The sequence below is a fragment of the Morus notabilis genome, unplaced genomic scaffold (genome assembly GCF_000414095.1).
Source record: "Morus notabilis unplaced genomic scaffold, ASM41409v2 Scaffold62, whole genome shotgun sequence".
Taxonomy (NCBI): domain Eukaryota; kingdom Viridiplantae; phylum Streptophyta; class Magnoliopsida; order Rosales; family Moraceae; genus Morus; species Morus notabilis.
The window spans coordinates 571,342-598,025 of record NW_010365441.1 but is presented as its reverse complement, the minus strand read 5'-3'; the positions used below and the strand labels follow the sequence as shown (position 1 = coordinate 598,025).

General features: G+C 31.6%; 2 protein-coding genes and 1 long non-coding RNA gene across 4 annotated transcripts; 1 reads left to right on the top strand and 2 right to left on the bottom strand.

Moving 5' to 3' along the window:
* Window positions 1-6,940: 6,940 nt before the first annotated feature.
* LOC21402748 (uncharacterized hydrolase C22A12.06c) lies at window positions 6,941-9,886 on the bottom strand. 2 transcript variants are annotated; one of them, XM_024172188.1, is made up of 7 exons: window positions 9,841-9,886; window positions 9,571-9,623; window positions 9,147-9,377; window positions 8,741-8,881; window positions 8,482-8,626; window positions 7,530-7,631; window positions 6,941-7,205 (listed from the first exon to the last, which is right to left on the bottom strand). In XM_024172188.1, exons 3-7 carry the CDS (start codon window positions 9,363-9,365, stop codon window positions 7,126-7,128), a joined length of 687 nt encoding a protein of 228 aa, XP_024027956.1. In that variant the 5' UTR covers window positions 9,366-9,377; window positions 9,571-9,623; window positions 9,841-9,886; the 3' UTR covers window positions 6,941-7,125. The 2 variants fall into 2 exon arrangements, with proteins under 2 accessions (XP_024027956.1, XP_010106315.2); XM_010108013.2 differs by lacking the exon at window positions 9,841-9,886 and having other exon boundaries at window positions 9,521-9,583.
* Window positions 9,887-13,407: 3,521 nt separating this feature from the next.
* On the top strand, window positions 13,408-15,928 carry LOC112093528. The gene is made up of 3 exons (XR_002903102.1): window positions 13,408-13,582; window positions 13,761-13,914; window positions 15,783-15,928. It is a non-coding gene; the product is annotated as an uncharacterized LOC112093528 (long non-coding RNA).
* Window positions 15,929-22,790: 6,862 nt separating this feature from the next.
* Window positions 22,791-26,082, bottom strand: LOC21402746 (esterase AGAP003155). Its single transcript, XM_024172179.1, has 5 exons — window positions 25,738-26,082; window positions 25,449-25,589; window positions 24,921-25,065; window positions 23,263-23,364; window positions 22,791-23,179 (listed from the first exon to the last, which is right to left on the bottom strand). The coding sequence occupies exons 1-5, from the start codon at window positions 25,954-25,956 to the stop codon at window positions 23,121-23,123; spliced, it is 666 nt and encodes a 221-aa protein (XP_024027947.1). The 5' UTR covers window positions 25,957-26,082; the 3' UTR covers window positions 22,791-23,120.
* Window positions 26,083-26,684: the final 602 nt, after the last annotated feature.

Here is a 26,684-nt window from a genome sequence, read left to right as displayed (position 1 = left end):
TATGTATTTACATATATATGTGTGTATGTATATATGATCCCAATGTTAATGCATTTGCAGTGAAACACCAACAAACTCGGGAAGTGAGTGGGACCAAGAAACTCGTCAAGGTGGAGATTTTATTAAAATTTGGCTTGTTTTGTAGTTGGTTAAAAAGTCTCACGTCAGTTAGAAATGAATTGTACATGATCTATGATTTATTATAAATAAAGCGTTAGTACTCTTAGTTTTAGCATACTAGGGTATTTTTATAAATGTCCAAAATTGTAACTTTTTAAAATTTCAACTTTGGTGTATATGATGAAGTTGGTGAGGATAAGGAGGTTAGAAGCTTGAGATTCCTATGGTGCTGAAACTTTGGACGGGCCGCCCGCGACCATCCGAAAAAATTGAATTTGAGCCCGACACCCGAACTCGTCTGCCCGAGCTTGAAAATACCCTTGGACGGGCCACAAGCTTGGTTTTGGCTGCTCGAGCCAGGTCGGGCAGCCCGAGCCCGGTCAGGTAGCCCGTGCCCGCTCGAATTGCCCGAAAAAAAAATATTTTAAAATATTTTAATATTGTATATATATTATATATAATATACTATTATTTATTAATTTTATTTGTATATAAATAATTATTAAGTTATTTTGTGTTAAAATTATATAAAAACTAAAATCAACACACACTATTAACACAATTTAAAAAATCAATTTTGTATATTAATTTTTAAATTTGTAATTTATGATTGCTTCGTTAAAAACCTTACCAAGAAATACCCAATAGGGATAAAAACTTGATAAGAAAAAAAGAGTGCAATCATTTTGTGACGAATTACAAATTTTACAAACTTACAAAGTCTAAATATTACAATTACAATGTCCAAAGTAAATAAATATTTACAAATTACAATTTAATTTGAAGCTGAAGGATCGTCTTCAAAGCGAAATGTTAATCTATTAAATTCATCTATCCATTCATGGCTTGTTGGCAAAATTGTGTCTTGTAAACATTGATCGGCACAATCTCAATCCTTAATGCACACGAAAGCTTCAACAATGTCCATTTGCAATGTGTTTCAGCGTTCCTCAAGTATTTGTCTGGTCGTACTGAATGCTTGTTCGGATGAAACAATGGAGACTGAGATTGAAAAAATATCCATTCTCATTCGAGTTAGGACTTGCCAAGTTAGGACTGGCCAAGTTAATGCTCGTGCCCTCCACCATTGAACTAAATCAAACAATTCTCCTCTACCATCGACTACTAAGCTCTCGCTGAGGTACGCCATAAGCTCATTAAAGCCACCGCCGCCACCACCTCTTGATGAAGATCCACTCCCAGCTTCTGTTTAAGTCGTCTTCTTATTCTTCTTCAACCCAAAAATATTTATGAATGAATGCGGGTTTTCATCTCTTTGTTGCGGTTCTTGTACTCTAAAATTTGTATTTCTAAACCTAATCTCATATTTGCTATAGAGAGAAAATATTTTTTCCTTTATTTTCAGAAATTGATCAGAACAATCGATGCCTAAAAATTCACCTAAGTTTTCTAAACCTTCTAATTTTAATCTAGGATCAAAAATAGTACTGAAACCATACAATATTAGTAATTTAGACTAATATTTTTTAAATTTCTTTTCTATAGAAGCTATAGGAATTTGTAAAATTGGGTCCTTCCTAAATTTACTAACTAATTCTTAAAAGTTCACTTAAAGCTAAAGGTGATGTTGGGTAATATGTTCCTCTAAGTTTTAAAATAACTTCATGAAACCTACGTAAAAATTTATACAAAGTTTCGTCAATTTACCAATCATATGGGTCTATATGTCCTGCTTCTAATTTTACATTGATATAGTTTGTTATAGCATCCTTATAGGGGAGGTATTGTTGAAGCATTATATAAGTTGAGTTCTATCTTACAAGCATATTTAGGGCTAATGCTCTAAGAGTTAGATTTACTGCTTGTAAAAACCTAAACCAATCCTATAGTCTTGAGTTACTACCTTGAATCCATGCAATACTATCTCTAATTGCTTTTATATGAATAGCCATTGATTTTAAACCAGATATAACTATTAAATTAATTACATAACATGCACAACGTTGGTAAAAAATATCACCATCACCGAATAAACTTAAATTATTTTTGAAATATTCAATTGCTTTAGTATTTGTACTAGCATTATCTAATGTTATAGTCATCACTTTATCTCTTAATCTATATTCATCAATTACATTTAAAATTGTATTATAAATTAAATCAACGCTATGTGATCTTAGAACACATTTAAAACATAATATTCTCTTATCTAACTCGAAGCCTTTAAAGTAATGTCCGGTTACAGATAAATAATCTTTGTTGGCAATGACAAACCAAATATCTGCCGTTAACGCAACGCAACCGCTGGTAGAGTGTAAAAGGTTTATTAATGCTTATTTTTCTTGTTTAAATACTTTTAACAAATCTTTCCTAAGAGTAGTTTTTGAAGTAAACTGTATATCAGGATTATGTACAACTTTAATATATCGTTGTCAATTAGGATGCTCTACAAAACTAAGTGATTGGTCTAATGCAGCTATCATTTGCGCAACTTCCATACGATCTACTTGCGGATCGTATTTCCAAGTTGTTAGACCACCGGTTGTGTGATCAAAAGATAATTGTGTTTGGTAGAGTTCAACTCTGCCGGTTTGGCCACGCATTTTAATACACCTTTCAGAGTGTCTTCTCAAGTGTGTTGTGTTGTGAATAATGTCACCTTGTAATTTAGAAAAGTAATATTTACATTGAGCTATGTGTTTAGTGTTACCGTCATTGTCGACCTCCTCAACTGTGTCGAAGTGCTCCCAAACTATCGATGTGTGCTTGCATTTTCTCTTGGAGCTTACAACACTTGCAGTAGTACTTGCACTAGCCTCTCTTCCACGCCCACCATCATTACGACCACGACCTCTACTACGTCCACCACGGCTCGGATTTGCAGGTTCCTCAGTTGATTGTATTTACGATTCCTGCATAATAAGAATATCACCATAACCAAAAGAATCCATTATATAAAAATTGTGAGAGAGAGAGCTTTAGGATATTGTGTAAGTTTTTAGAAAAATTGTGAGAGAGATTTGAGAGATTGAGAGAAATTGAGAGAGATTGAGAGAGTTTGGGTAAGGAAAATGTTTGGGGAGGGGGAATAGGGAAATCTTTGGGTTAAAAAATTGATGTTCCCCCCAAAATTTGGATCCAACAACTACTTTTAAATTCGGCGGGTCGGGTTCGGGCCGAAAATCGGGCAACAGTAAAAAAAAAAAAAAAGAGCCGTTGGAGGTTGGGCTCTCAGGCGGCGGGTCGGGTCATGCAAAAAATTTGAAAAAACTAGCTGTTGGGTGGGCTTCGGGTATTCAGGCTCAAATTCGGGTTGGAGGGAAAAAATTAAAAAAAAAATCAAAGGTCAACGGTCGGGACGGGCAAATCGGTGGCGGGTTTCTGCCATGGTGTTGTTTATCGGGCAGCCCAAGCCCGCCCTAGTGCGTGGATGGGCGGCCATGGGTCCTTGCCCGCCGAGCACAAAAAATTCGGGCCTCGGACAGACCGGCCGACTCAAAGTTGTACCACTGGATTCCTATTGAATTGACTCACAATAAACACGATGTCTTTGACAAATTGACTCACAATAAACCCTCATCAAGGTTTATAGTATTTCGCTTAACATGGGTCTTCCAATTTTTTGTAAAATTGAAAGAATTTGGATGTGAGTTTTGTCTTTTTGCTGTTTTAAATAGTCAACAGCCGATATAAAGCTAAAGGTACTTATTGTATGAGAGCAGTTTAGCTCAAGAATCTATTATATCTGGTGGATTATCAATTTTGGGTTGAGTAAGTTTGAGATTTTTGTTTTTCTTTTAAGAGCGTGGATTTGTAATTATAAAGAATTTGTTTAGAAAAAGTAGGGGATTAGAAACTTGTGTCACCTTTTGATAGGTAAAAGCTTAGATAGAATCACAGTTGGACAAATGCCCTTTATTCTTAAATCTCAATTATGTACGCTAAAATTTTTCAAAATTCACGTTTGGCTAGGTGTTTTGCTGGTTTGATGTTTATTTCTTTCATTAATCAGGATGTATAAAAATAAAGCCTCATGTAAAATTACAGGTCTAATTAGAATAGAGTCATAGAGAACAAAAAATCAAGCTAATATGGTTAATTTAGTTACCAATATTAAGTAAAATTCTAAATGTGGGACTGGTTTGATTATGGTGCAGCAATATTAAGTAAAGTCGCATTTTCACTTAGGACAGAAACATACATATTCAGTCAATGCAAACAAAGGAATACTTTCCGAGCAGCTGGCTTCTCTAAAAGAGGAAGGCGTGGGCGTATTGAAGGACTACATCACCAAACATAATGTTATGTCCGTGATTAAACACTTATTTCATGTTTGGTAGTTGGTATTGTATTATATTATATAAGGTGTATTGTATTGTGTTGCATTATCATAATACAATACGGTATTTAGTATCATGATATAATGTACAAGGTTCAAAATGTAAAATTTTAAAATTTTAAGGTCAAAATGTAATTTTCAAAAATTTTAGGGTCAAAATAAAAATTTTTAAAAGTTTTGAAATCAAATTGTAATTTTACAAAAATTTTAGAGCTAAGATGAAATTTTATAAAAATTTTGGGATCAAAAGGTAATTTTTAAAAATTGAGAGGTAAAAATAAAAAATATAAATTTGCATTATGTCCTTCAATTTTTAAAAAATTATTAGGCTCTGGCATTACTCTATGTTGGTCCAACTCCGACCTGTAGTCGAGCCTAACCCCAACATAAATTATAGATCTGTTATAAAATAATATAATACAATATATTAAAAATAAGCCGTATTTAATAATACGACATAGACTATATTAATTTATTATTCGTATTAATTTATACAACACGATGATCATATCAAATATTGTATTAATGTATTATTATATAATATGGTACTCTAATATAGTTAAACAAATATGTCCTTGAAGAAGCCTCAAGCCAATTCTAAGGCCCCATTTTTTTCACAATTGGAATGATAACTAAACTTTTTACTAGTCTTTTTTCTTAGAAGAATTCAAATTCAACTTTTTTACTATTATATTTTCTCTCACATGTATTCACTCCTCCCACGGTGAATCTCTTTTCTGTGACTGATTTTGAGACCCCTTAAGTTGTACAAAATGCTGTTTTTGTTTAGCAGAACTGTTTCAAACAGAATTTTTGTTTATTTGTTGTTTGATAGAGTAAGATCAAATTCTTGGTAGAATAAGAACAAACAACGAATTTCCAACAGAAAAAAACGGAGAAAAGAATGGGAGGTATCTGTTAGTTTATAGTCGTTTAAGCCATAAAATATATGAAGATTATATATAGACAAACCTGTGTGATATGCATTAGAATGGAACATCACCCGGAAAAGCCACGTGAAACAGAGTCACAAGCAAAAAAAAAAAAAAAAAAAAAAAAAAGAAGCAAACCAGTTCTTCAAAAGCTGAAAAACGAAGGCAGGGAGATAAAAGTGCGTGTTTAAAAACAATTTTTAGTAAAAAATGAAAATGAAAACTAAATTACGTTGTTTAGTCAATATTTTGAAAATTAAAATAATAAAAAAAGAATGATTTTTGTAAAGGATTTAAAAAACAGTTAAAAATTATTTTCTCTTTTCTGTTTTCATTTTTTAGTACTTATAAATAATATTATAATATATTAATTAATAAACATGATTTTACTTTTTTATTATACTCAAAATAATTTTTTTTAAAATCAACCAAACGTAATTTCAGAATTGGTATCAGAATGATTCTTAAAATAATTTCATTTTTATTTTTTATTGAAAATAAAATCATTTTAAAACTAATTCTAAACGCATCTAAAAAGTGCAAATTCCAAAATTAAAAGTGAGAGGGAAAAATGAAATGACAAATGATTCTATCATCATCAATTGCGGTTAAAAAAAAAAAGCAAGTTAACTTCAAAAAATATGCTCAGAAAAAACACAAAAGATAATTATAGAAAAAAGCTTGTTAGGAATATGTCGTAATATATAATGAAGATATAAACGATAACAAATTCTAAATTTATAGAATTTAGATACTTTTCTAATATTGTGTATAACTAGACATTTTTAGATTTAAAGCTCTTAAAATAGACAGTTTGTGTAATTATCTCAGAAATAAATAAGTTTGTGAGATCTATGTAATTTTTGTCGATTTCGTATTGACAAGCATAACACGTATAAATTACACAAAATTTTAAGGTATAATTAGACATTTCGACTTACCATTATTATTATTACCACTGCTAATGTTTACATTACTATTTCTATATTATATGTGTATGTATTTATGTGTTTAGATATTTTCATATGTTTGAAAACTGATGTTCGTGCCTGGATTTTATTCATTGTCTAATGTTTGTTTTTAAGCCTGATGGTATTGTGTTAAATTCGTGCCGACATGAAAATAACTGTTGAAATGAATTGCCCTCCCTTAGTTGGAGGTGTTATTATCTGAAGATCTTGAGTGATCTTTTTCTTTTCTTTTTTTTTTTTTTTTTTCAATATCTGAAGATCTTGAGTGATCTTTTTTCTCAATAAGTATATTTATTCAGCAAAAAAGAAAAAAGGTTGGATATGTTATTGTTAGATTTTGAGAGCATGACTTTTGTATTGGAATTTTGCAGAAAGGTTAAAAACAACATATATGACATGTGGCATGAAAATCAAAGAATTTGAGGGATACTGTAAATCAAAATTGGTCATTCTTGAGACTATCTCTAATGTTATTGCCAATATCATTGCTATATTTTTGGCAAGAAAGAGTATAAAAATACCACATTTAGTATATTATTCTATATACGCTCAAAGGTACACTCAAGAGGAAGCATTAATCCGAGAAAACTCCACAATTACCAGAAAATAACCAAACAGGATCGCAAATAAATATACTAATTAAGCTCTCTGCGCAGAAACGAAACTAGATAAAAGGCTCATGGCCTGTTCAACCAAGGCAAGCGCCAACACATGATAAACGAGTAAACGACAAATAAAGTTAAGATGGAGCATTAGAAACGACAACTCGTTTCTAACTACTAGACTAGAACGACAGATTGTTCTAGAGGGATGCCAGTACAAATTTTGTCAAATTCTGAATCTTCTCAATGAATCCAAGCACAACTTCCACTTGTTTTTCATCTGTTCAAAAAAAAGAAAAGTCCAGAAAATTTCAGGTCAGTCTAGGAGTAGGAGATTACATTTTCCTTAATATCTCGTTCATTTCACCAATTTGAGTTTTCAGTTTTAAATTTTTACAGTAAAAAGCTCTCAGAAAATATCACAGCTAACTTTTTCTGCTACAGTGAAAAACTCTCAAAAAATGTCACATCTCAGCTCGAATTAAAAATTTGAATCCGCGAAGTGAACGAGGCCTTTTTTCTTTATCTTTTTTGACAAATAAGATTAGTTTTTTCTTAGCACAAAAGCCAATCTGAAAGTTTGAAACTCAATTGAAATACTAACCAAGTGTTGGAACAGTGTGCCCCTGTGGGTGACGAATAACAACCGGGTCTACAAATGCCTTCACTAAATCTTCCCCTCCTGGTTTCAAAGCGTCCTTGTCTCCTACATTATAGAATGAATAAGCAATTAATTCACGAATTGTACAAGTCATATCATATGCCTAAAGTAACAAAATGGTAGGGTACTTAATAAAGGGTTTACCTTAAGTATAAGATTTAGAGAACTTATAAAATATAATTTCCTCATGATAAAATTAGATTCTTAAATTGAGATTGAAGTAATAATTCAGATTTCAGTGTCATCATGTTTTTGATTTGGCTACTAATTATCTAGCACATAAACTACACTTTACATCACATATTTTTCTATTAAAAAGAGTGGACTATAAGCTAAACAAAAATTTTGCCGATATTAATTTCTAATATTTATATCGGAATACCGGGCTTCTAAAGCCACAAAATGTCTTTTGGGTGTAAAAAATTTCTTCAAACTTTCCACATATATCGAGAAGATGTCAGAAAAAATATCAATTTCAGTGAGCTTTATAATATATATCAGTAAATTTCTTTTGTTGCAATCATCTTTTATGTAAAATTATTTGTTTATACTTTTTAATGTTTTTTCATGTCCTAAAATATCAAAAGGAAATAGCAAGTTATGAAATAAATATACATATGTCTTGTTCATTTTATTGATTTCAGTTTAGAATTCTAATTTTGTTACAATAAAAAACTCTAAAAAATAGTCATATTTAATTTTTTTGTTACAATAAAAAACTCTCATATAAAGTCACATCTTAACTTAAATTAAAAACTCAAATTAACGAACTAAACGTGTCCATAATTTTCATATAATTTCTCTTGATATTTATGTCTAAAATTTCTTTGAATATAGAGCACCGATATTGAAATTTTCATCCTTGACTGCAAGGCATTTTTGGTACTCGAATTACCTATAAAGTGGAGAGAAGGGCGCTCAATAGGCGAAGAAAATGCATTAGCAGCCAGTTCAGGCGTTCCCATTGTGGCTCCTCCGAACTTGCCAGCTGAAATGAATATCAGAAACTTGATCTTTGGTACCCTTGTAAGAGCCACTCCCTGCAAGCCTTTTCCAAATTTACTCACTTTCCAATTTCAATCAGTGTAATCTTTAAACTCTCTTTAACTGCCCCAATAAACAGCATTATATTAAGTACTACTAATCAATATTACCTCATTTTGCATCCCAGGCAAAGAAGCCGCCAAATTGCCACCCTGAGAGTCCCCTAGAATTCCATCAAAAGGACCATACTTCACCATATAATCCTCTAGATACTTTACGCAGTCTTTGAAATTTATAAACTCAGTTAAATCCTGAAATAGCATATAAAGGGAAAAAAAAGTGCAAACAAAAAGGAAACTTAGTGTACGTTTGATTCATAGGTTTCATATAGAAATTTGAACGTAAATTTAAATTTTAACGATAAAAATCACTGTAACAAAAATGTTTGAATTATATATAATTTAAACCGATGAGATAAATGGCACATTAGCAATATATATGTTTAATGAATTAATTTGATCTGGTTTGATTTCTACTTTTAGTTCTCTTTTCCCTTTTAGCAGCTTAAAGTTAAACCTCGTTGCACTGGAACCACTCGTAGTACGGAGGATCATAGACGTCTTCAATGGAAGACTTTCCTTGGGCTGGGAATGGGCCATCGAGGTAAACCATATCAAGCTTTTCAAGTACAGTCTCAGGCCACCGTGTCTGGAGCATGCTTTTGAGGATTTCACCACTCGCTCTGAACCCGTGGAGGCATAGAACTCTGGGTTTTTTTTGGGTTTGATTTTCCATGAAAAGAGAGATCTAGAAAGAAGAAGAAGAAGAAGAAGAAGAAGAATAAGAGAATACTCAGTGGGGATATACTAAAGTCTACCTCTCCTTTGATCATCAATCATGTAACATATAGTACTAAATTAGCTGGCATTATTAAATGAGAAAATCCTTACATATATGGAAGACCAAATTAGCTGGCATTTATAAATGAGAAAATTCATACATCAGTGGGGATAAATTAAGGTCTACTTCCTCTCTGATCATCAATCATGTAACCTGTGTAGTACCAAATTAGCTGGCATTATTAAATGAGAAAATCCATACATATATGGAAGAAGAAGAAGAAGAAGAGAAGAGAATACTCAGTGGGGACAAATTAAGGTCTACTTCCCCTCTGATTATCAATCATGTAACTTATTGTACCAAATAAGTTGGCATTATTAAATGAGAAAATTCATACATATATGGAAGAAGAAGAAGAAGAAGAGAATACTCAGTGGGGACAAATTAAGATCTATTTCTCCTCTGATCATCAATCACGTAACTTGTAGTACTAAATTAGCTGGCCTTATTAAATGAGAAAATCTATACATATATGGTCACTATACAAAATGAAAAAAAAAAAAAAAAAAGTCGTGTAGGAGAAAAAAATCTCTATACTATTGCTTTTATAGAGTTTAGAGGCGAAAAACACAACAGAAAGAACAAAGAAAAGGATATGTGTGTGTGTGTGTGTGTGTGTATATACACACTAATTTGACGAATCCAGCTTTTATTTATTTGAGAAAGGGAATGGCGCGCAGTCATGAAGGTCTATGCATTACGTTAATTATTATAAACCAATAACATGAAAAACAAAGCTGATGACCACTAAGCCCCTTTAATAATAATAAGAATAATAATATTAATATTAATATTAATAATAACAACAATAATAATAATAAATAATAATAATAGTAGTAGTAGTAATAACTTGACTACCACTATGGCAAAGTTGTTTTCAGTCTACTACTATTGTCATTTATTATTTTCATTTTGAAGACGTTGGTAGCGAAAAGAAGTTCTCTTTCTTTTTCTCTTTAGGCAGTTTCTTTCCATTAGGGTTCAGACATATATTTTCTTTGTGATCAAATGGAAAAAATATAGCCTGAATGAAATTCTCTCCATCACATATGTCTTCGTCGATCGCTAACAGCGGTCCATATACAATAATGGAAATGTCAGTTTCAGAGCGTGACATCTATAAATTTTATCCGAACAACTACGTGATGAAGTTCGAAATTAGAATCTTGATCTGCAAATGAAAGCCCCTGTTAATTTATCTGAAGACATGCATTTCTGTTACATTGAAAAGCGACCATTCGATTCTCCCAATTCGAAAACAGTGAATTCCAATGAAGTCAATCTTAACTTTTCAAAACGGAGCGCTGAAAATGGTGACCCCGCAGTAAACCATAGGCTTCACTACAAGAATAATTATTTTAAGAGATTAAATTTTTTGATACTAAACATTTTTTGGTAGCAGAAAACACATTTTTTACTATCAAACTTTAGTAGTTGAAATTATCAAGGTTTTAGTTACCAAATTTAGTAGAGAAAACTACATAATCTGTTACAAAATATAATTTGAAAACAAATAACATGGCGGGAAATGAAATTTGGTTCCCGCCAATAGTTTTTTGCTGCCAAGACAATATTTGGTAACAAAAGTATAAGATTCTACCACTAAAATTTTGTAGCGAAATATTACTTTTTTACTACCAAACATGTTTTGATAACAAAATGTTGGCGGGAAGCAAAAATTTTACCCGCCCGAGGTATTTACTACCGAATTATTTTTGAAAGTAAAACATATAACATTTGCTACTAAGTGTTGGAAGTAAAATATAACTATCTGCCACCAAAGATTGGTAGTGAAAATTCAAGTTTTTACTACCAAAAAATATAATTTTTTGCTACCAAAAAATATAATTTTTTGCTACTAAATTTTAGTAGCAGAAAAAAAGATTTTGCTACCAAATTCATATTTTAGTGGCAAAAGGATGTTTTTTTGCTTCCAAAAGTTGTGTTTGGTAGCAAATCATATAAACACTTTAAAAATTATATTTTGTGCTTGTATTGTTTTTTTTTTTTTTTAGTTTTCCATTAATATGTCATATATTAAGTTTTAACAATCATCCTTGTATATTTTGTATAATTATTTGATAATTTAGTTATTTTGTGTAGGTGTAACAAAAGATATGTTCATGTGTATATATATGTGATCTTGTTAATTAAGTATATGTTCCACATAGAGTGGTATATAATATTGCTATTTGATTGATTTTTAACTTTGAATAATGTATTTCAATTTCAACACTATGTTTTTTGTTATAATGTTACTAGAACAATGATTCTAAAATAATTTTTGTCATTAAAATGTTCTTTTTTTAATTTTTAATATATATATTTCTGGTACTAAATTCAAATTTGGTAGCAAAAAATATGCTTTCAGCAACCAAAATAATGTTTGGTAACAAAAAATATAATTTTTTGGTACCAAATTTTAGTAGCAGAAAACATGATTATGCTACAAATTCATATTTTGGTGGTGAAAAGGCGTTTTTTGCTACTAAAAGTTGTGTTTGGTAGCAAATTATATAAAAACTTTAAAACTTATGTTTTGTGCATGTATTGTTTTTCTTTTTAGTTTTCCGTGAATATGTCCTATGTTAAGTTTAACAATCATCATAATATATTTTGTATTACAAGTATTTGATAATTTAGTTGTTTTGTGTAGGTGTAATAAGAGACATATTCATGTTATATATATATATATATATGATTTTGTTAATTAAGTATATGTTCCACGTAGAGTAGTATATGATCTTACAATTTGATTGTTTTTTAACATAGAATAATGTATTTCAACTTCAAAACTATATTTTTTGTTATAATGTTACTAGAACAATGACTCTAAAATAATTTTTGTCATTAAAATGTTTTTCTTTTAATTTTTAATATATGTCTTTCTCGTACCAAATTAAAATTTGATAGCAAAAAATATACTTTCGGTTATCAAAATAGTGTTTGGTAACAAAAAACATAATTTTCTAATACTAAATTTTAGTAGCAAAAAATTTGATTATGCTACCAAATTCATATTTTGGTGGCAAAAAGGCGTTTTTGCTACCAAAAGTTGTGTTTGGTAGCAAATCGTATAAAAACTTTAAAAATTATATTTTGTGCTTTTTTTTTTGTTCTAATTTTTCATGAATATGTCCTAAATTAAGTTTAATAATTATCCTAGTATATTTTGTATAACAAGTATTTGATAATTTAGTTGTTCTGTGTAAGTGTAATAAGAGACACGTTTAGTTATACATATATGATCTTATTAATTAAGTATATGTTATATGTAGAGTATATGATCTTACTATTTAATTGTATTTTAACATAAAAGAATATATTTCAATTTTAAAACTATATTTGTTATTATAATATTACTAAAATAATGAGTTTAAAATAATTTTTGTTATCAAAAGTATTTTTTTAATTTTTAAATATATATCTTTCTATTATCAAATTAAAATTTAGTAGCAAAATATATACTTTTAACTACTAAAATAATATTTGGTAATTAAAGTAAAAACATAAATGTTTCCTACCAAATATTTAGGGTTCATTTGATTTGAGGATTCAAACTATGTGATTCGAACTATTTTTGATTTATGTGTATTTTTTATGAGAAAAAATACTGTAACAAATCATGATTCAAATCAGAGAATGAATCCCACTACCATAGTAAAAAAAAAACAACAAAATTTTGGTGGGAAAAATATTTTAAGTCTCGTTTACTGTACGGATTCAAATTTTTAATTCGAGTTGAGATGTAATATTTTTTAAGAGTTTTTCACTGTAATAAAAAAAGTTAGATATGACATTTTTTAAAAATTTTTTACTGTAAAAACTTAAAACTGAAAACTCGAATGAGTGAAATAAACGAAACCTTAATCTACACTTTAATAATTCAAAACGCACCCACCACCGTCAAAAATTCTCTCTCGCTCTAGATCCCTCTTCCCCGAGTGTTCACTTCCATTCGAATCACAGAAGAGAGAGGGGGAGAGAGAGAGAGAGAGAGAGAGAGATGGTGCACGAAGAAGAAGCAGAGCTAAGCGAGGCCCAGAAGAAGGAGATTGCGAAATGGTTCCTCCTCAACTCTCCTCCTGGCGAAATCCAATACGTTTCCAAAGGTGAATTTACTTTGTTTCTCTCTCTATCTCTCTGTGAAATTCGCTTCTTGTTCTTTCGACGCATTTTGAATTCTGCTCGTTTACATGGTAGTAGTTACCTAGATTTGATACATTCCCAACTTTGATAGTTTAGGGTTCTCAAATAGTGGTTTAATGTTTTCTTGATGCATTACACAAGGATTGGAATTGCACAAGACCATCCTCGGAGAGGCCTGAATAGCTGCTGGAAATTTCTCTAAAATCATTTCTTGGTTTTGGAAAGATATTGCTTCAACGCGATATTTACTTACAGAAAAAGTTGGAAAAAGAGAGAAGGAAATGAGAAGGTTTAGGTAATAATAACTATAATAATAATAGTACAAGCTCTCTTTTGTTTGGTTCTATGGTGGTGGTGGTGGTGGCAGTAGTAGAGATAGTGATATTACTGATGCAAGCTCTCTTTTGTTTGGTTTTATTGTTATAAAATTAACACCTAATAACAACCAGAATATCACCAATTACACAAGAACAAGAAACAAAACAACACAACCTGAAATTGATCTCGGAGTTCGGCACAATTATTTGCCTAAGTCTCCGCGAACTCCCCAGAGGAATTCGATTTGCATTAAACAATGTTCCTTCAAGTCACTTACAGAGAGATGATGAAGCAACAGAAAAATCACTCAGAACCTCACTTTCCCGAGAAAACTAGCAAGAAACCCTGAGAAAAAACCAAAACCGTTTTTCTCCCCTTTCTCACTCTAGAATCCCTTTTTCTCTCTCTAAGGTTCTTTTGTTCACCAGATTTTTCTTTCTCTCTCCAATTTTGTCACAACTAAGGTCTTGTTCATTTTACCGATTCGAGTTTTCAGTTTTAGGTTTCTACAGTAAAAAGTTCTCAGAAAATGTCACATCTAACTTTTTTTGCTACAGTAAAAAGCTCTCACAAAATGTTACATCTCAGCTCGAATTGAAAACTCAAATTCACGAAGTGAACGGGCCTAAGATAATAACAGTAAAATACAATATATACAAAAATGTACAACTTGCAGAGTACGGTTGTTGTAGAATGGTCTTCAACTTTCAAAATTTAGTGCATAAGCAAAACGCTGCCGTTTTGCTCCATCACCCTCTGCCAAAAAACTCATTGTCATTTTCCCTTAGCTGTCTCTGAATAAACAAACTGAATATCTTGACTTGAAGAATATTAAATACAATAGAGATAAGGTTTGACTCAACATTTATAGTTTAGAAGAGGGAATATAACAATAAGAAGTGTTCCGTACATTCAGGTTGGCTGGGAATTGCTTGACCTGGTAAAATTGTTCAGATCCACTGATCAGACTTCCCTTGGCATGTCCTTTATTTTATTTTTACATTGTCCGAAGTGAGATGTACTGGAGTTTTTCCAATGTCCCGCATCCACTGTCTTCTGTTTCTTATTAATTTAGGGGTGTGTTTACTTCACATGAAAGGGAAAGGGAATAGGAGTGATTCCCTTTCTCTTTTAATCATGTGTTTACTTACAAATTAGGAATACCCAATATAAAGAATGAAAAAGAGGAATACTAATCCTTGCAATCCCTTTAGTATTGATTCCTTATGGAAGGGTATACACCCTTGTTAAGTTCACATGTAATGAGCCCATAACCATTTAATTACATTCGTTTTAGTTAATTACATTTGTAGCATTGCTATTCCTAAGTTTAGTCAACACTAGAAAGGGAATCAGATTGTTGCTCAGTACATCATCAAATAGACTAGTAAACACTAGAAAGGATTCAACGATTCTCATTCTTATTACTTTACTTTCCTCTTCAATCCTATTAACTTTCCTTAAATGGTAAACAAAAAATCTTTAGTGAAGACTGGTTTTGATCCCTCTTATCGCGTCTTTACAATGCTCTCTCCTTTTAACCTTGTAACAGAAGATCCACTAGATAACTCTGTAATTGCTTTATTTATGTGCTTGAAAGTTGAAACTAAAAGCAACTTTTTATAGCTGAACGACACAGTGGTACCATCCTTTTCTAGCTCCTTATGGCTGACGAATTCTAATTGCATCCATTTTTTTTTTTAATTTGACCAAAATTGGCTAACTTCTTACTTGCTCTCAGGAGGTGATTTCTACCTTGCCTCTTGCTAGATCCTGAAAGAGTATTTATCTTAGAGCAGGAGTGTTTTTCATCTTAGTCATATACTTGGTACTTTCTTCTTTCAGGTGGGTGGCCATTATTTTGAGGAGGGGAATGTGCAGCTAGATGCTAACATATTTGCATGGACAGGCATCCTACTCAAACTTGGCAGATACCACTTTCAAGGTACTGACCTTAAGTAGTAACTTATCGCAATTTCTTAGTGATTTAAAACACCTTTATAGCTTAATATAGTAGTTACCTAGATTTGATACGTTCCCAACTTTGCTTTGTGCCTATGGATGCTCAATGATTGATCGAAGAATGGTAAGATTTCTTGAACTTATCATTCTTTGTGATCTTTCTTTATATGTGTATCATAATCTTTGTAGTGTGTTACTTGGTCTGACAAGCTCCCTACTAAGACTCAAGCATAGATATTTGATGTCTCAGACTCTCAGCAACTAGTTATTGGTGCAACTGAGGATAACTTGAGCAGCTCCAAACTGATAGGGCTTCCTTGTTAACATTCTTTTATTCATTGCAGTATGAAATTTCTTCTAAAGTCAAAACAGAAATAGATATGAACAATTTTTCATTGGCATGGAGCATTAGTTTTTGCATATGAGAGCAAATGAAGATTATGTAAGAACTACTAAACACTTTCATTTGATTTTGTATTTTTTTTACTCTAACTTGAAAGTTTATAACACTTCGCCTAATGCATGAACAAATGATCAAGACTCGCCATGGTCGTTTAAGTGAAGTACCAGAGGGGTTAGAACTTGACTCTGATGCGGAGGAAAAAATTTACTCTCAAGTTTTGTCAAGTGAGAGGTATGAAAAATATGGTTATAAGCGTGACATAAGTCCTTACAAGCGTCACAAGCTCGCGAATATATGTGGATGTGTTTCCTATTTGATCCAAGGACTTTATGAAAATAGTACTTATGAGAGATTCAGTAAGTACCAAGTAAAGGCGTGTAGGGGTGGGTATTATCTAGATATGGTCATTTCAGGACAGAATTTATGGGAAGCCTTCTGTTTGATCATAGGGAAAAAATTTTAAAAAAAAAAAAAAAAAAAAAAAAAAAAAAAAACCACTTGCACTGAGAGTATGTTTATCCATTTATTACCGGTGCCGAGGAAGGGGCTAACCGCACTCTTAATGCAAGTAGGTTTGTTACATTAATGGAAACAATTTACGTACAAGTCAACTCTACCTTATCATGATGGAAATGCTCACATGGAACCACAGGAAGAGTTATACCATGATAGGATAGAATTATACATAATTGTTTTCAAAGTTGAAAACATATATTTAAATAAGAAACGTTTATCATGCTTATAAAGCTTACCTTTTTGGGACTTCCGAAAATCTAGTAAATATTAGATTTATAAAACTAAATTAAATAAATTATATATTTTAAAATTATTTGAAATAAATAGTAATTTATTATATAAATGTTTTATTTACAATTAGTGAAGAGATTTTTTTCCACGTAAATTTTCTTTTTAAGACGGGTAAAAAGATTTTTTTACATGTAAATAAAAATTTTTACTATGTAAATTATTTTTTACCAGTCGTAAAAGAAACATTTACATGATAAACTATTATTTACTTTAAGTAATTTTAAAGTCTGCTACTTAGTTAATTTAGTTTTATAAATATGTTATTTAGTACAATTTCCCTTTTTTGTTTTCTTTATTAATATTTTTATTGTATTTATAACTGTATATGTTTATGATATATTTTAATGTTGTTTCCGATTTCTTTGTGGACACCCAAGTCTTAGACAGTAGCTGATATGAACCTCACCAAGGATGGTGAAACCTGGAACCAAGATTGGAATTAAAAAAAAAAAACCTAGTTCAAAGACCATATTCTTTTAGTAAACCTTGACCCGTTATTTATGGAAGATAAGAACTAAAGGTATGCTAAAATAGACGCCACACTTAAGAATAATCAAGAACAAGAATTGAAGAGTGATAAGTCTAGTTTTGAACGCGCACAAGGAATCTTTGATAAGTTTGGAAAGTTCTTTAAGGAATCAAAGAGGAAAACTCTCTCACTAAAATATTATTTCAATATCCATAAAAATAATGTCTCCTTGCTTGGGTGTTAAAACACCTTTAAATAGGTTGAGAACAGCCCTTACAAGTTCAGCACCCTTAAGGAAAAGGAAACAAAATAATTAGGCAATTGAACTGCCTTACACGCCTAAAATAAGAAGAGGGAAACCACCTTTTGGCAATAACGCCTTTACAATTAGGAAACTAAATGATATCCAAATAAGGAAATAGAATAAAACTAACAATTAATTAACTAAAGAAAATGAAACTTAAAAATAGGAAACAAGGAAATTGCTCCTTATTTGGAAAGCGGGAAATAGGAAATTAGCCCAGATGCCACACGCCCAAGAAGCTTGCTTCACACCCAAGTCTTCTATTCAGCCTTCTCAATTGCTTTGATGACATGGACTAAGGCTTGTGCATCATTTGGACTCATATTTGGCTCCACCTTTTTAGAATCAGCCCAAAGTTCTTGAATTAAACCATTGAGTGCTTCTTTGAACCTTTTAGCCCTGGCTCTTGTAATTGGCTCACTGGGTATCTGCAATGGATCCTTTGTTGGTGCTATTATATTCTCATTATTCCTTCCTTCTTGAAAAGGATTTGTCCTCAAATCTTCATCTGTGCCATAAGGAGATAAATCGGCAACATTAAAACTTGCACTTACATTATACTCACTTGGAAGATCTAGCTTCATTGATCTTCTCGAGCACTTGAAATGGACCATCTCCCCTTGGAAGTAGTTTGGAACGCTGTTGAATTAGGAACCTTTCTTTCCTCAAATGCAACCAAACGCAATCACCAGACTCGAACACAACTTTCTTGCGTCCTTTATTTGCTTGGTGAGCATATTGTTCGGTTCTCCTCTCTATGTTTAGCTGTGCCTTCTCATGAATTTGCTTGACCAATTCAGCTTTCTTTTTCCCATCTAAATTAACATGTTCACTCAAAGGTAAAGGAGTTAAATTCTAAGGATGGTGAAAACTCGGAACCAAGATTGGAATTAAAAAAAAAAAACCTAGGATCTTCAAAAAATAGATTCTTTTGGTAAACCTTGACCTGTCATCTATGGAAGATAAGAACTAAAGGTATGTTAAGATAGACACCACACTCAAGAATAATCAAGAACAAGAATTGAAGAGTGATAAGTCTAGTTTTGAACGCCACAAGGAATCCTTGATAAGTTTGGAAAGTTCTTTAAGGAATTAAAGAGGAAAACTCTCACTAAAATATTATTTCAATATCCATAAAAATAATGTCTCCTTGCTTGGGTGTTAAAACACCTTTAAATAGGTTGAGAACAGCCCTTACACGTTCAGCACCCTTAAGGAAAAGGAAACAAAATAATTAGACAATTGAACTGCCTTACACGCCTAAAATAAGAAGAGGGAAACCACCTTTTGATAATAACGCCTTTACAATTAGGAAACTAAATGATATCCAAATAAGGAAATAGAATAAAACTAACAACTAATTAACTAAAGAAAATGAAACTTAAAAATAGGAAACAAGGGGCCTGTTTGTTACCGTTTTTGTTTTCATTTTTCACGTTTTTCGAAGCAAAAAATTAAAAATAGAAATGAAAAACGCGTTTGCCGAAATTTGTGTTAGAAAATAAAAACAAAAACGTTTTTGTCTTTTTGTGAAAAATTGAAAACGAAAAAAATACGTTTTTATTTTCACGTTTTCGTTTTCTGAAAACGGATTTCAATTTTTTTTTTCTTCTCTCTATTCTCCAGCCGAAGAAGAACATCCGGCGAAAGCCCACCGTTACGCTCGTCTCCGACTGCCCGCCACCGTCTTCTCCGACTGGCCCGCCACCATCTTCGCTCTTCTCTGTCGCCTCTCTCTTCTGCAATTTCTTCTTCTTGTTCGTCTTCTCTAATGGCGTGCGCGAACTTAGTGAAGCTTAACTCATCTTCTTCGTTGTGGATCGGACAACAGTCCTTCTCTCAGCGCCGCAGATCGTCCGCTCGCCGCGTCGCCGCCTCCCCGATCCGCGCCGGCGCTTATACGGACGAATTAGTCAAAACAGCTGTGAGTTCCTAACCTTTTACTTTAGCTTTTAACCTTGAAATCTGTTTTGATTTCTTGATATGAATCGGTGCTTTGGATTGCACTGTATTGTTTATTTATTTGTTCACTGATTTGATAAGCAATTGCACTGTGTTGTTGATTTGATCGCCGATTGGGACTTTAAAACTCTGATTTAATAATAATATTTATTTAATATATTATTATTTAATATATTTAATAATAATATTTATTTAATATATTATTATTTAATATATTTAAAATTATTATTTATTCAATATATTATTAATTTAAATATTATTACATGTTTTCAAAAATTAAACCACCAAACGCAGTTTCAGTTTTTGTTTTAAAAACTGAAATCAATCTCTGAATAAAATTACTAAACGCATTTCAGAAATAATTCCAAAATGAAAATGAAAACGTTTTCATTTCTATTTTCATACAGAAAACAAAATCATTTTGAAACCAATTCCAAACGCACCCAAGGAAACTGCTCCTTATTTGGAAAGCGGGAAATAGGAAATTAGCCCAGATGCTACATGCCCAAGAAGCTTGCTTCACACCCAAGTCTTCTATTCAGCCTTCTCAATTGCTTTGATGACATGGACTAAGGCTTGTGCATCATTTGGACTCATATTTGGCTCCACCTTTTTAGAATCAGCCCAAAGTGCTTGAATTAAACCATTGAGTGCTTCTTTGAACCTTTTAGCCCTTGCTCTTGTAATTGGCTCACTGGGTATCTGCAATGGATCCTTTGTTGGTGCTACTATATTCTCATTAGTCCTTCCTTCTTGAAAAGGATTTGTCCTCAAATCTTCATCTGTGCCATAAGGAGATAAATCAGCAACATTAAAATTTGCACTTACATTATACTCACTTGGAAGATCTAGCTTATAGCCATTATCATTAATCTTCTCGAGCACTTGAAATAGACCATCTCCCCTTGGAAGTAGTTTGGAACGCTGTTGAATTAGGAACCTTTATTTCCTCAAATGCAACCAAACCCAATCACCAGGCTCAGACGCAACTTTCTTGCGTCCTTTATTTGCTTGGTGAGCATATTGTTCGGTTCTCCTCTCTATGTTTAGCTGTGCCTTCTCATGAATTTGCTTGACCAATTTAGCTTTCTTTTTCCCATCTAAATTAACATGTTCACTCAAAGGTAAAGGAGTTAAATTCCAAGGTTGGTGAAAACTCAGAACAAAGATTGGAATTAAAAAAAAAAAAAACCTAGGATATTCAAAGAACAGATTCTTTTGGTAAACCTTGACCTGTCATCTATGGAAGATAAGAACCAAAGGTATGCTAAGATAGACGCCACACTCAAGAATAATCAAGAACAAGAATTGAAGAGTGATAAGTTTGGTTTTGAACCCTACAAGGAATCCTTGATAAGTTCAGAAAGTTATTTAAGGAATTAAAAAGGAAAACTCTCTCACTAAAATATTATTTCAATATCTATAAAAATAATGTCTCCTTGCTTGGGTGTTAAACACCTTTAAATAGGTTGAGAACAGCCCTTACACGTTCAACACCCTTGAGGAAAAGGAGACAAAATAATTAGACAATTGAATTGCCTTACATGCCTAAAACAAGAAAAGGGAAACTATCTTTTGGCAATAACGCCTTTATAATTAGGGAACTAAATGATATCCAAATAAAGAAATAGAATAAAATTGACAACTAATTAACTAAAGAAAAGGAAACTTAAAAATAGGAAACAAGGAAACTGCTCCTTATTTGGAAGCTGGAAATAGGAAATCAGCCTAGATGCTACACGCCCAAGAAGTTTGCTTTACGCCCAAGTCTTCTATTCAGCCTTCTCAATTGCTTTGATGACATGGACTAAGGCTTGTGTATCATTTGAACTCATATTTGGCTTCACCTTTTAGAATCAACCCAAAGTTCTTGAATTAAACCATTAAATGCTTCTTTCAACTTTTTATCCCTTGCTCTTGTAATTAACCCGCTGGGTATCTGTAATAGATCCTTTATTGGTGCTACTATATTCTCATCAATAGCTTATTAGCTTATTTATATGTACAAGTAGCAGTGGACCTGAATAAAAAATTTGCGAGAAAATGTTATGTATATATATACAACTACATGTTTTTTTTTTTTCCTTCTCTCATATACAACTAGATAGTTTTGGAAAATAGATATGTGCGCTTGTAAATACTGTGGCTTACAGTCGGGCGAAACATTATTTTCGGCAAATCTCACCACAAATTACAGTTGGATTATCTATATTGATCGGGAAAACAGCTGCCTACACCATAGAATTTTCCACACAAAAAAAAGCCAGATAATACATTTTTTTTAGGGAGTCTTTACAGTGAGACCTTATAAAAAAAATATACCGGTCGAATGCTCTATTTTGACTATTGGATTAAGTTTTCAACAGTTAAATCTGTGCAGGTCCGTATTAAAAATTTACAGTGCGCCGCACAAAACTACTCCTTCTGCAGATCCAACCTTTAAAAAAGTAATCTAACGGTTAAAATAAGATGTTCCACTGGTAAGCTTTATTAGGGGATGACAATAGAGAAAACTTATTTTTTAATAATTGAATAAAAGTTGTTTCTCATTATGGGAATGAAAAACGGTGTGTAGATAGATACTCAGAAGGAACACCGAGAAGCAGGGGCGCCTGAGCCCGAGGGGTCCTTTTAAAATTTAGCCCCACTGTGAAATTCTTTAACATTTTCCCTCTTTATTTGCTGCCCTGAAATTTTTAAATTTTATCACATCTATATCCATTTCTTAACAAAATTTCAATTCTATGTGAAGTCTTGATTTTTAAGTGTATTTTCAAACTTAACAATCTCAAGTAAACCAAAAAAACAACTATACTACTTGGTCTCTGAACTTTAAAAATCAAATTTAACTTTATTACAAGGTTAGTTCATTCAAAATGGAAAAAAAAAAAAAAAGATAGAAATTGATAGATTGAGGTAAAAAAAAAAAATCGAAATTTCAACTGTAGGACCTATCATTTTTAACTACCCGGTAAATACCGTTGTTTTTACCATAAATTTTCAACCGTTTAATGTGTGATATAGTAGTTTTGTGTGGCATTGTGTAAAGACGTGGACACTAACCAATCAAACCATTGAAATCATAATCTAAGGGTTAAAATAACGGTATTTACAAGTAGTTAAAAAAGATTGATCCTACCGTAGAAGTTCCCAAAAGATTATTGCATTGGAATTTTAATTGAAAATTTTTATTTAAGTCATGCTCCTAAAATAAATAAATAAAAATAAAAAATAAAGTTCTAGCTCCACATGGCCAGAGAAACTGTAGTGAATGCGCTATGTCGAATTCTGAATCTTTTCAATGAATTCAAGCACAACTTCCGTTTCCTTTTCATCTGATGACAAAGAAGAAGAAGAAAAAAAATTCAGTTGAGGCTTATTGTTTCCGAAGGTCTAAAAGTGGGTTATAAATACTAACCAAGTCTCGGAATAACGTGCCCCTTTGGGTGATGAATAACAACTGGGTCCAAAAATGATTCCACTAATACTGTGCCCCCTGGCTTCAAAAAGTCCAGCTCTCCTACATTATACCATGAATCCTTCACCAATTATACAATCCATATCTCTTAAAAAAAAAAAAGATTAGAGCACTTATTAACAACTTTCCTCATAACAAAATTGAATTCTTACTGAGATTCGTGTGTATTCTTTTCACAACTCAAATATCAACTCAAATATTTTTATGTGACAGAAAATATTAGAACAAAAAAGTTAATTTAAATTTTTGTGGGACAAAATACTATTTCAAAATATTGTTGAAAATTTTTACCAGACAACTCAAATCTCAAATATTGGCATCATTTCTTGGTTTGACTACTATATCTTATACATAAACCGCATCACATATTTTTAAACAAAAAAAAATTGTAATAACAATATCCTCTCGATGTTTTATCAAAATGTTGTGCTTCATTATGTGATTTTAGACAGTAATGTTGCATCTATCCTTTATGCTTTACAAATCATATTAAAACTATTTCCTGCGCTTTACAAATTATGTTAAAGACCCGGCGGAGGGAGGCTATGCCCCTCCTGGATTTTTGAATTTTTTTTATTGCATGCAGTTTTCAAATAATTTCTTATATGCCCACCCTAATTTTTAAAAATTTGTTTTATTGCATGTAGTTTTTCAAACTTTTATCGTATGCCCCTCATTAACAAGATCTTACACATACCTCCTCATTAACAAAAGTTTTTTCTAATTTATTCATATTAATTTTTTAAAAAATATGTCATTATTGAAACATTTTTTTCTTTCTAATTTATTTGCCCATGTTAAAGTAATCTTTTTCTTTTTCAAATGTGTCCCTACTTAAAACTTTCTTTCCACATGCATTCTTGTAGTTCTTTGATACAATATTTTTATAAATATGGCATATTATATATATATATATATATTTTTTTTTTTTTTTTCAAATTTTCCTATCAAAATAATTTTTCTTAAATGCATCTCTATTAAACATGTTTTTTCCCAGGACCTTTTAAAATATTATTTTATCTTATGTACCCCGAAGTAATTTATTTTCAAATTTGTCACATCAAACTGATTTTTTATAAGTGCTCTACTTTTCATTTTTTTAACTAAATTGTACGCATAAAGTAATAATAAACCAAGAAAAAACTGAGGTTCTAAGAAAATTTACTATGATCGCGTAGCAAAAAATTCAACAACTTGAAAACTTATGTCCTTCCAACTATGTAATAGTATTAAGAGTTGATATTTTATGGTTTTGAAAGCTTTTCATATTTTTTACCTTACACTCCCCCAAACAAAATTCTGGGTCCACCACCCCTTTAAAGAGATAACAAATTAATTTATTAAAACCCTCCCCCTCCTCAAATAAAATTTTGACTCTGCCACCCCTTTTAAGGAGATAACAATTTAATTTATTAAAACCCTCCCAACATGATTTCTAAAATATAAGGTACAGATACAATATTTATTTCGAAAAATATAAGGTTAAAAACCTCATTTTGATAAAAATACATGGGAGATTTTTGTTATCATTCCTTAAAATAATAATAATAATAATAATAATAATAAACGGCATAAGGTATTTTTGGTATTCGAGTTACCTATAAAGTGGAGAGAAGGGCACTCAATAGGAGAAGAAAATGCATTAGCAGCCAGCCTAGGAGCTGTAAATTTGGCTCCTCCAAACTTATCTCCTGATATTATTATCAAAAATTTAATCTTTGGTACCTTTGTAAGAGCGACTCCCTGCAAGCATTTTCCACATTCAGTCATTTTTAATCTAATCTCCTAACTCTTTACTGCCTTTAAATAAACTGCACTATACCAACTAATTAATACAAGTGTTTTTTTTCTCCCATTTCATAATTGCATTTTAAGACTCTGTTCATTTCACTGATTCGAATTTTATTATAGTAAAAAATTCTAAAAAACAGTCACATTTAACTTTTTTATTACAGTAAAAAATTCTCACATAAAATCACATCTTAATTCAAATTAAAAGCTCAAATCAGTGAAATAAACGGACTCTAAGTTTATTAAAAAAAATAAAATAAAATAACTCAATAATTGATCAATTCAACCTTTGTGTGATACTATAGAATTAAGACAATAAAAAATCTCATTGTTACCTCATTTTGCATCCCAGGCAAAGCCGCGATCAAAATGGCACCTTGAGAGAACCCCAAAAATCCATCAAAAGGACCATTCTTAACCATGTAATCCTCTATGTACTTTAAACATTCTTCGAAATTCTTATACTCAGTAAAATCCTAAAATAGCACAGAAAAGGCGAAAAAAAATAATAATAAAAAAACGTGCGACGAAAAGGAAATCAATCCCAAAATTAGTACGTTTGATAAAGATTTTTTTTTTTTTTTTTTTTTTTTTTTTTTTTTTGGGATCAGCTCAAAGTCAAACCTGGTTGCCTTGAAACCACTCGTAGTAAGGAGGATCAAAAATGCCTTCAACATCCGACTTTCCATGGGCTGGGAATGGGGCGTCGAGGAAAACCAAATCCAGCTTTTGAAGCACAGTCTCGGGCCATCGTTTCTGAAGCATCCTTTTGAGGATTTCGCTGCTCGTTCTGAATCCGTGGATGCATAGAACTCTGGGTTTCTTCTGGTTTTGATTTTCCATGATGAGAGGAAAAAAAAAACAAAAAACAAAAGACTCCACTCAAATGGGAAGAGCTATAAGGTAGTTGATCTCGTGCTGTCGAATGTGTATGGTATTCTCAATTCTGTGGTAGCTAGGTAGTTAAAATATTATTGATGAGTGTGAGTGTCCGTCGTTGATCTCTAGCTGACATTGTTGAATGGGAAATTGAAAATACCCGTTAGATACAATGGTGGGTCATACACACGTGTATCCTGTTTAGTTCGTTAAATTTTTAAGTTAAATTAAAATGTAATTTTATGTTAAAATTTTTTATTATAATAAAAAAATTAAATATAATTATTTTAAATTTTTTTTAATATAATAAAATTTAAATTTTAAACTCAAATCATTACTTTCTTTTGACCACTAGAGCTAATAATTATCATTTTAGTACTTTTATTTTCAACTTTAATGAAATTGGTATCCCAAATTCCCATAATATTAGTGCGGTACACTATAGTTAATATATATATATATTCATATTTGTCCCTGTCCCTGGCATTTAAAATGTGTGACTCTCTATCCCTTAAATTGGGCTTTAAAAGAAATTGCCACAAATTTGAGAAAAAATTAAGGTTACCTGTCACATATTTTCTATGGGGATCCAGTTTTGTCGGGCATGTAAAACTCTTCCAGTTTCTGACACAATAATAATGAACTTAGACATGATAGGACCATTTTACCCTTGTATAATTTTTTAGATATCG

Excerpts from the sequence above, each read along its gene's own strand:
- LOC21402748 (XM_010108013.2), bottom strand. The coding sequence starts at position 9,568 with ATGAATTTTCTCATTTATAAATGCCAGCTAATTTGGTCTTCCATATAT. Across the intron at positions 9,378-9,520 it reads TAATTTGGTCTTCCATATAT|ATCTCTCTTTTCATGGAAAA; the intron begins GTAAGGATTTTC and ends TCTTCTTTCTAG. Across the intron at positions 7,206-7,529 it reads GCACACTGTTCCAACACTTG|ATGAAAAACAAGTGGAAGTT; the intron begins GTTAGTATTTCA and ends TTTTTTGAACAG.
- LOC21402746 (XM_024172179.1), bottom strand. The coding sequence starts at position 25,956 with ATGGAAAATCAAAACCAGAAGAAACCCAGAGTTCTATGCATCCACGGA. Across the intron at positions 25,590-25,737 it reads AGTGGTTTCAAGGCAACCAG|GATTTTACTGAGTATAAGAA; the intron begins GTTTGACTTTGA and ends GTGCTATTTTAG. Across the intron at positions 25,066-25,448 it reads TGCCTGGGATGCAAAATGAG|GGAGTCGCTCTTACAAAGGT; the intron begins GTAACAATGAGA and ends AAATGCTTGCAG.